At 38.3% G+C, this 10,178-nt stretch overlaps 1 protein-coding gene across 6 annotated transcripts in view; it reads left to right on the forward strand.

Annotated features, from left to right (window-relative positions):
* The window catches only part of BAIAP2L1 (BAR/IMD domain containing adaptor protein 2 like 1), a 48,613-nt gene that overhangs the window by 17,991 nt on the left and 20,444 nt on the right, over positions 1 to 10,178 (forward strand). For 5 of the 6 annotated variants that reach the window (XM_042438123.1, XM_042438121.1, XM_042438120.1 and 2 more), the window contains exons 2-3: positions 1,438 to 1,513; positions 5,335 to 5,421. In XM_042438123.1, the coding sequence (XP_042294057.1) occupies positions 1,444 to 1,513; positions 5,335 to 5,421 (157 nt within the window). In that variant the 5' untranslated portion in view covers positions 1,438 to 1,443. Of the gene's footprint in view, positions 1 to 923; positions 952 to 1,437; positions 1,514 to 5,334; positions 5,422 to 10,178 lie in introns of those variants that run through there. The other variant, XM_042438122.1, reaches the window with a different exon arrangement.

Genomic DNA, 10,178 nt, shown 5'->3' on the forward strand with positions numbered 1-10,178 from the left:
ATTATTATTATTATTATTATTATTATTATTATTATTATTATTATTATTATTTGAGTCCTGCACTTTTTCCTGAAGTGGAACTGAGTGCGGCTTCACAATATTCAAAGAACAATACAAGTAAAAACATAGAAAAGAGGTGCATTAAAAATTTAAATCATTACAATGTTAAAATAAATATATATTAAAAGAATAAAATACGTTTTAAAAAGATAAAACTGTATAAAACATTTTAAGATGAAACAACAGTGTTTCTTCATTTGTGGTTTTGTTTTGTTTTTACATTTGGATGTAGGACTCCATCACTTTAGATTATATATATATATATATATATATATATATATCCTAAGAAACTTACATTATTAATAGTTTATCAGGTATTCTAGACATATTTGACACTGGATTTAAAAGTTGGATTTCAGTAATTTGAGTTGTGTCAATCTAATTAATCCATTATTTTATTAAGATAGGCAGTTAAACCATATCAAAACCGTGTTTGAAACCTCCTCCAACTTAGGATGCATGCACACTTTAGGCATAATGTGGGTTGACACCACTTTAAAGCTTTAGCAAGTGGTATCAAACTGCATTATTTCCACAGTGCAGATGCATCCTTGGCCTTTATTTTGCGACTGTCGCTATTTGGAAGCCTTTTCCTGCATTCCTCTTTAATCCAGCGGCGATTTTCCCTAATGATAAAGATTTTATATTTGTGAAGATATTGCTTGGATCGTGCAGCTATTAAATGAGCAATATTTTATTTCAGGGACCAAAGAGCATAAAACTAGTTCTGTCAGATCTCTTTTTCCTCAGACAGCACTCCCTCTCAGCAAAGCCAATTGCTTCTGAAACAAGAAATATTGCTTTGGGAGGAGTGATGACTTAACAAGTCTTATTCATTCAGTGGTTTTGTTCTGATGGAGGAGACTACCATTTGCCTCTATCCTAATAACAGTATGTATTTCAGTTGTCTGTTTAAGCAAAAATTATCATTAGAGAAAACCAGTTTGGCTTGATTGAAGCAACAAAATTTCAGACAAACATTCTGAAACGTACCTTTCAAAAACTGACAGCATTACATTTAGAAAATGAAGCACTGGAGATAACGTATTATAGTTTGGATGACTGCATTGCATCCACATTGCTCCCATTTTCTACAATGCATTTGATTTGAAAGAGAATATCACATAGCAGTATGGAAATATAAGAAAATTAGCATATAGAAATTCAACAGTAATAATGTAAATCAACATTAAACTTCCAAGATGAGTGTCAGTGAGCCAGAGTAAGACGCACCACGGCACTTCGGTTTATCTGAACGCATCTTGCCATGTGTTATCTAAGTCCTTATTATGGGTCATTTCATTGAGCTATATATTTATGAAGGTCCATGAAGAGGTTTAATAATCCCTCTCACACTTTCTTGTTGTCTTTCACCAGAATGTTATGGAACAGTTTAATCCCGGGCTGCGGAATTTAATAAATCTGGGCAAAAACTATGAAAAGGCTGTTAATGGTAAGTCTCCCGTACTTCTAAATTAATGTGTTCATTTAACAGATCTAATATTATAACTGTATTGAAGTATGATGTCTTCCTCACAGTTAATTTCCTGCAGACGTTATTAACCCGTCTGCTCTTGCATGCCCACATGTGTATGTTTTGAATCAGTTAGATTAGCAGAAAGAAACCAAAATCAAGCCCACAATCTTACATAGACTCAACTATGCTTAAACCTGCTTATTTCATAGTGGTAGAATTCAAAGATATAGCCGTGTTAGTCTGTAGAATCAGTATGTAGAGAGATCTTGTAGCACCTTTGAGACTAACTGAAATAAAGAAGTTGGCAGCATGAGCTTTTGTAGACTTCAGTCTACTTCCTCAGATGCCAATGTCTATCTTTTTTATTTCAGTTAGTCTCAAAGGTGCTACAAGATCTCTCTACATACTGCTTGTTTCAGTGAGCTTCAGTCCACCATTCTAGTTCCAGTGTTCAGATGTGATACAGTGCCAAAATGGCACCACCCATGTGCAAGAGGGAGATGTCATCATGCTCAAAGGAGCATTGAGATTTGCATAAGTACACCTGTCTCCTGGGAAGAACGGTTTCGGGGACAAATCGTCCCCATGAACCAGCTAAATAAATATGCTTAGTGGCCATAGAATATTGATTGAAGATGGAAGGGTGGCAAAAGGATATGTCATAGGAGAGAAGATGGAATAGAGTGCCTTGGAGATGAGCATGGCTGCTTAGCTGTGACAGTCAGCACCACTCAGTTTGCACAAATTGCATTTACTTTAGCAGTAATGGTGCCAGTTTTTCTTCATTAGACCATTCACTTCCCTTTGACTTGTCACAGTAGCTTTTCTCTACTTCCTTCAGATGGACACTTTACACCCCGTTGGAGGAATGTTTCTTTTAGAGATGGCCTTGTTTGGAATATCTATGACTTCTCCTCATTTCCCCCCATGGTACAGTCTGGAGCCAAAGTAATGCATTGTCAAAAGCCATGTATGTGGCTTTCGTCCAAGGAGCCTGTGGGACATATTTTTCCACTCATATCTTTTGGAAACTAGTAAATTAAAACAGGATGAGAAAACCCAGTTTGTCTTAGAAATCTCCATTTATAACCCAGGAGATTTCATTTTATTTATATCCCACTAGGGTTTTGTTTTTTTAACTATAAGCTCTGCAGTTAAATATTACAAAGATGTGTTGAAATGCAGTTTATTTTCATACTTAAATATAACATGAACCATTTTCATTATACAATATGTCCAGATTTGATGTGCAGCCACTTCAGTGCACATTATATCTGGCTATGTGATGAAAGAGATTTGCTCTGTTACACATGCAGAACATAGTTCAGTATTTAATGAGACAAGTAATATTTTCCATGCCCCCATTTGCCCATTCAGGCATAAACAAGAAACCAAAACCTCACTTCTTAACCACCAATAACATATATTAGTTTTCCTTAAAATGACTACAACCCAGGGACTGATGTTTGGTCATGTGAACCAAACATCCGCATCCTGCTTCCGCATTCAGATGTTGAGGCTGCATTACCTCAAGGAAACTAATGTACCTCTCTTGCTTATTCAGAAGTAGGTTTCTCTGTGATCAGTAGGGTTTGATTCCCAAAAGATCTGTGCCTTTAATTATTGTCTTAACCTATTTGGAACATACTTTCCATTTTGCCTAGGGTCACAGGCTGTTTTCTAGCTTGGTTTCCTTAAGATAAAATTAAATCTGGATTTTAAATATGACTTTGCTCTTGTTAATTGCTATCAATTTGGCTTCAGTTTATGCCAATCCTGTGAATCTGAGACTTCAGACACACCCTGTTAGTAACAGCTGACTCAGGACCATGGCTTCCTTGACTGACTCTATCCATCTGTAATATGGTCTTCCTCTTTTCCTTCTGCTTTCAACTATACCAAGCACTGTCATATTTTTGAGTGAGTAATGTTATCTCGTGATATATCCAAAAGGGCTGTCCGACAGTGGAACAAACTCCCTCGGAGTGCAGTGGAATCTCCCTCCTTGGAGGTCTTTAAACAGAGGTTGGATGGCCATCTGTCGGGGATGCTTTGTTGGTGATTTCCTGCATGGCAGAATGGGGTTGGACTGGATGGCCCTTGCGGTCTCTTCCAACTCTATGATTCTATGATGGTCTGAATTTAGTCGTTTTGGCTTCCATGGAGAATTCAGGCTAAATTTACTCTCAGATCAAAGTACTGCTCATTGTGAAAGTCTGCACTATCTGCAGAACTCTTCTTCAGCACAACATTTCAAATGAATGGGTTCTCATCCTGTCAGCTTTCTTCGCTGTCCAGCTTTCACAACCATAGATAGAAATCAGAAATGCGATGTAATGAATGATCCCAACTTTGGTATTCCTTGAGGATCTTATCTCATTCCTTCATAGCTGCCCTTCCAACCCTAACCCCTTTCCCCCCCAGAAATAATGCAGTTTGATGCTGCTTTAACTGCCATGGCTCAATGCTATGGAATTCTTGGATTTGTAGTTTTGTGAGATACTGTATTCACCTTTCTCTGTCAGAGACCTCTGGTGCCACAACAAACTACAAATCCCAGGACTCCATAGCAATGAGCCATGGCAGTGAAAGTGATGCCACATAGCATTATTTCTTTTTACAAAAGTGCTGGTATAGATTATTGCATGTGCATCTTACAAAGTGGCTGCTAAATCTAGATGTTGCACTTCATGCTCTATTTTACAGATCTTTTTTTCAAATACCTGGTGCCATTTTTTTACAGTATAATAGCATATTAGCCTATATAATTATTGGCATCTCTCCAGTTGGAAATTCGCTTCCGTCTCCCATCTAGAAGAACAGGTCTTGGTATTTAAATTATAGATGCAAAAATAGCCTGGAAATCATTAACAGGAGAGGAAAAAAACCAAGCCCAGTGATACCTCATATATATTCATGTTTCCTTGAAAAAGTAGCATTGATTGTCAGATTATTTGGACCAGAACTATGCAAGAAGAGAGAGAGAGAGAGAGAGAGAGAGAAATGAAGATTATTTTACACTTCCCTTCTAGTTCTTTGAAGGGACTTTATCGCATGTGTCTGCTGTCACCATAAAGATGCTTATTTTAATAGAAATATACCAGTTTTGCATCATTTCTTTCCCACACATTCTCTGCATTAGCTCTATAGAGCTGCTTTGGTGATCCATGGCCATGCAATCTGATTTCATAATGGCAGTTCTCTAAGGTTTGAAAGGTGAGCAAGTCACCAGTCTGGAATTAGATACAGTTATTTACGTAGGCTGTCCATGTACTTTGATAACTATCTTGTAGCTCTTTTCTGTACATTGCAAGTTCATGTACAAAGAGGGAGGTAAACTCTTCTGTGTTGGTACATTGGAGGCAGTGATTTATGAGTCTCCAGGCAGTTAGACAGTAGACTGTGATTCATTTTGACTGTCTGAATCTGAGTCTCATATCACTGGAAAATAACCAAGCAATAAGTTCATGCTGGGTAAGTACACTGATCCCATCAGGGTCATTCTAGTACCACCTTGGTCCAAAATGAAGCAGTTACTAGTTACTCCCACCACTGTATACCATTGCAATGATAAGCTGCTGAGAGAGACTCTCATTACTATTATGTCCTTTTTAAATGGTTTAACGGAAACCATTGAAGCATAGCTTCCAAAATCAAAAATCACATCTATATGCTCTATCTTACTATTGTTAATAGTCCTTGAGGTAACATGAGGCTAATTAATAAAATGAATAGTTGATCAATAAGTTTGCTGCTCTATTACAGTATGTATATAATTTCTTTACCCCTTTCTGTAGCTATGCTTCTTGCTGGAAGAGCCTACTATGATGGTGTTGCGAAAATAGGCGACATTGCAGTTGCATCACCTGTTTCTAAAGAACTGGGTAAGTAATACCGGATTATTCAGATGCACCTTGTCATTTTTCTTGATTTTCATTCTTGAACTACTGTGAGATCCTCTGAATTTCACAAATGAATCTAATTTGTGGTCAGTTCACTATATGGTCAACTGGACTTAACTGTACATTGTTTATGAGACTACTCTGAAGCCTTCCTATTTCCAACCATTCCTAAAATGCTGTTTCTTCATCTATGGTTATGAAGGATGCAGTCAATGTAATCTATTTTTGTCGATTACCATTGCTGTGATGTAGCACATCAAATAGAAGGATGGAAGAACGCATCTTCCCTACCCAGAATTCCCCAGCACTGAGCCAAGGGAGTGAAAGCGGTCTCACACTGGATTATTTCTGCAGTGTGTTTTGGACCCTAGAGACAAACGTGAAAACTGATATATTGATCCAGTTTTCCAGCTAGTTGTCATTCTGATATTGGTCTGTAGGAGTATGTAGGGTGGGAAACAAGCTTGGGATTGTACATACCCTCTGGACCTCCACAGACTCAAAGTGAGTCCTGGAGCACTTCGACGTCATTTTAACCTTGCTTGAAGCCTTTCCTTGAGTGAGGCTTAGTCATTTGCAGTCGCTTAAATTCTTTGTTTCCTTCTAAAAGGCGTCATTGTGTGACTTTGCTATTCCGCCACTCCTCTAGGTCGAATACCAAATGTAAACAGCAACAAAGCAAATAAATCGTAATGTAGTCACCGTATTTGCTTTGCAAGTTAGTTTTCGGCAGGACTAGCTGAGCATAATAAGAATTTTAACATGCCGATATGACTGATACGCATCAGTCCTTCGAGGTTAGAAGAATAGCAATAAAACGACTGACAACTATTTATTGTGCTCATGCTAATAAACTTTGTGAGCAAAAAAAAAAATTTATCACAACTTTGTGAGCAAAAAACAAACAGGTTTCTGGCTTCGAGGACCTTAAAGTCTATATTTGGACAGCAAGGAAGACAATACAAAAGAGATGAGCAGGAAGAAGAGGTTAGGCAACAAATAACCAAGTCAGTTTTTTCCTTTTGACTAATTGAAACTTCAGCCACATCCGTCTCTCCTGTTTTGCCAGAAATGTAAAGCTTTTCATTGGGATGTCCCTGGGATCATTTTCTAACAGAGGACTGAAAAATAACCCATCAAAGTTCCTGTGAAAACCATTTTTATGGTCATTGAAAAGATGGTTTTGGACTCCTTCCAGTTTAATCACAGATAAAGTGCTTGCTGTAGAAATACAAAAGGCACAAAAGGTCAAAGAACGCTGGACGAAGCACTGAAATATTTTTAGCCATTTAAAAAAGTCCTTGAGACATTAATGAAACAGTCCTCAAAAGTCAGAACTTCCAAAGCAAAGAACCAGTATTTAAAGTAGAAGGGTTTAAGGAACTCTCTTTCTTTATTTATAGCATTATTTTTCAAACTACAACAAAGAATTTTAAGGGCGCTTATCGACACCATTAGAATCTATTCTATGTTTCCCACCTATTTGGGTAATAGATAACCTGTTTTATTCCCATGTTTTGGTTAACTCCAAACCAGACTACTGCAACAGGTGAGAGTTCCTTCTAAAGGTGGTCCAGAAGGTTCAGCTAATGAAAGTGCAAACACCCAGATTCAATGAAGTCTAGAATATCTGTGCCAAGGGAACTGTGCAATACTATATCACCTGCTGCTGAACTGAGAACCCTGATGGACAAAGCTGAGAGGGATCACCCCAACTCCAGTCCAACCAGGTCTCTGTGATAGATGCCAAGTAGGCATGACCATCCAAGCTGAAGTCCTGAATAGCAGAGCTGTCTTCCCATTCACTGGCCTGGCATTCACCAGCAACATTTTTAACCCTTGGATTCTGTTGCCAAGCTTATCCAGATTGTTTATGTTAGGGAACAGTTTAGGGACATCTAGCACCTATTCCTTCAATTAAATGATAACTGTGAAGTCGAAGGCTAGCATGGCCAGCAGCCATAGTTTTCTGTAGGTTTTTTGGGCTATGTGAACATGTTCTGGAAGAATTTATTCCTGATGTTTCTCCAGCAGCTGTGGCTGGCATCTTCAGAGAATGCTGGCATGGAAGAGAGTGTGGTATATATACTGTTGGCTGAGAGGAAGCAATATACATGTCAACGTCACATTTATTCCTGATGTTTCGCCTGCATCTGTGGCTAGCATCTTCAGAGGGTGGTGGCATGGAAGCATGTGGGGTATATATACTTATGTGATCCTTAGTTGGGAGGAAGTGATTTACATGTTAATCTGTGTGTTGGTCTGTTGTTGTATGGCAAAGCCTCAGGGTAAGAGGATGTGTGTCTATTTAATTCGCAATCCATTGCCTGCGGGGAAAACCCCTGACCCTGGGTGATGTTCATTTGCATGTGTTGAGTCTTGATTTTGGTGTTTGTCATGACTGGTAGCCAAACTTTGTTTTGGCATTTAGACAAGCTTTAAATACCTTTCTCTTCCAAGCGCTCTGTGGTAATATTGCATGTGCTGGCACAATACATTTTTAAAATAATTCTGAGTGTTGTTGTGATGTGATCATTTTTCATTTACAGATTGTCTCTCATTTCATCTGTACATCGCCTTAGAGGGCCTGGGTATGAATAACAACTTTAAAAAGCTACAAAAATATGATAAAAATATATAAAATCCCCCAGTAAATAACACTTGGAAACTTAAAACTACTGTAGTTGAAAGAGAAGAGGCTTCAAAATATGTCCGAACACCAATTAAGACAATAATCTTACATTCTTGAGGCAAGGAATTCCAGATCTAGGGCGCTTCCCCAGAAAAGGCTCTGAGCCATGGCACATGCAAGGAACTCTATCAGCTAATCTTTAAGGATGGGCAAATTCATACGGAAGGAGACAGTTCTCAGGTAGCTTGACCTTAAGCCATTTAGGATTTTAAAGGTAATAATTAGCACTTTTAATTAAACCTAGCAATGAACCAGTAGCCAATGCAGTTCATCAAATAAAAGAGATACGTAACCCAACCAGTTAGTCTAGTTAAAATTTTCACTGCAGTCTGCTCTAATTGAAGCGTGGATTTCTTATGTGCCTTTCTATATATACCAAGCATTCGGTTCAAAAATTCTCATGCTAATGTGTGGATCAGGATATGGTTCTAAAGCTGATTTTGCAGTTTAAACACGTCCTTTGCACTATTTTGAGACTCTTAAAATAGCAAATTAATTTGGAAGCAAAATGGAATTATTACTGAAACATCTGAACATAACATAGACTAAGAATAAACCAATTCTCCCATACTTAATTTAAAGCAGTCTTTGAATAACGTTTTAGTTTGCAAATGTACCCATACTGAAGAGATGGACCATATACTTTTTAAGTGGCTGCAACTCAAAATGAGTGAATGCTGCATAGAAGATATATATATATATATATATATATATATATGAACTTTTCTGTAGCATTTCTATCATTCTATTATTCTCGCAGTGACTTCTTCAAATCAGGTTAATTCAGAAAAGATACTGAGTTATTAGACACAATTGCAATTTGAATATTAATCTGCTCAAAGAAACTAATGTGAAAGTTTTTGCCTTGAAGAGTTTGCATAAGTCTCTGCTGATTTCTCATTACAGTCAGCCCTCTGTACCCACAGATTCTGCATCTACAGTCAGTCGACCAGGGTTTGAAAATATTCACACACAGACAGAAAAAAGATCCAAAATTCAAGCTTTAATTTTGCCATTTTATATAAGGGATACTATTTTACAATGCCACTGTATATAATGGGACAGGAGCACCCATGGATTTTGGTATCCATTGGGGGGGGGGTCCAGGAACCAAATCCCAGTGGATCCTGACGGCAGCTTTATATGCCCTTTTTCTTATCATGCTGAATGTTTTCCCTTTTCATAAATGGAAAAGGAAAGTAAGGCACGGTACAGACTGGCGCTTTGCGCCACGGAAAGGCCAGATCAGGGCCACAGCATGTAAGTTGCCACGGCCTCGATCTTGCGCTGGAATGGGCAGCTGCATGCCACCCCTTAGGGGCGATCTGTTTAGCCCCTAAGTTGTTTAGTTGGAGTATGACTGACTATATTGAAACACCTTTCTTCCTGAGCTCCTTGTTGGACAGCTCTCCTGGTAAACTGAACATGTCTACCCTTGGTAAGGCAGGACTTTTAACCATGCAGTAGGAATAGAACAGTATGGAACACTGTCTGAACTTACATCATAGCTTAAAATTTATGTTTCACTTCAGTTATAGCAGTGCAAACCAATATCTCTTTCAACAGCCATGATATGAGTTCTTCTGATGTGGTCACTATTGATTCTGCTCCCACACTGAAATCTGCTCAGTATAGAATGTGCATTATAGATCAGGTTAGTGGAAATATAGCCCACAATGTAGCTCCCACATGTAGAGATTTCCTACAAATGGAATAACATCTTCCTCATTACTAGTTCTGGACAGCGTAGTAGCTTGCAGTGGGAGAGCAAAGAGCTGAAGGTGGTGTGAGATTTGCCAACAGGGTACTGCTTGGCCCTGGATGACCCACTGCTGACATTGCACTCTAAATCACTACCAGACGGAAATCAATATAGCATTTGCTTCAGTTTGCTATTTGAATCCAAAGATTGTCTGCACATATGGGACACTGAACTCCTCTAAGTATAACAGAAAGTCAGTGAATCACAAGTACAGAAAGTATTAAGGAAAATGGGAGAAACTTTAAACTTTCTTTTTGGGGATGGATACAGTGGACTAGAGAGTGA

The sequence above is a fragment of the Sceloporus undulatus genome, chromosome 8 (genome assembly GCF_019175285.1).
Source record: "Sceloporus undulatus isolate JIND9_A2432 ecotype Alabama chromosome 8, SceUnd_v1.1, whole genome shotgun sequence".
Classification (NCBI taxonomy): Eukaryota; Metazoa; Chordata; class Lepidosauria; order Squamata; family Phrynosomatidae; genus Sceloporus; species Sceloporus undulatus.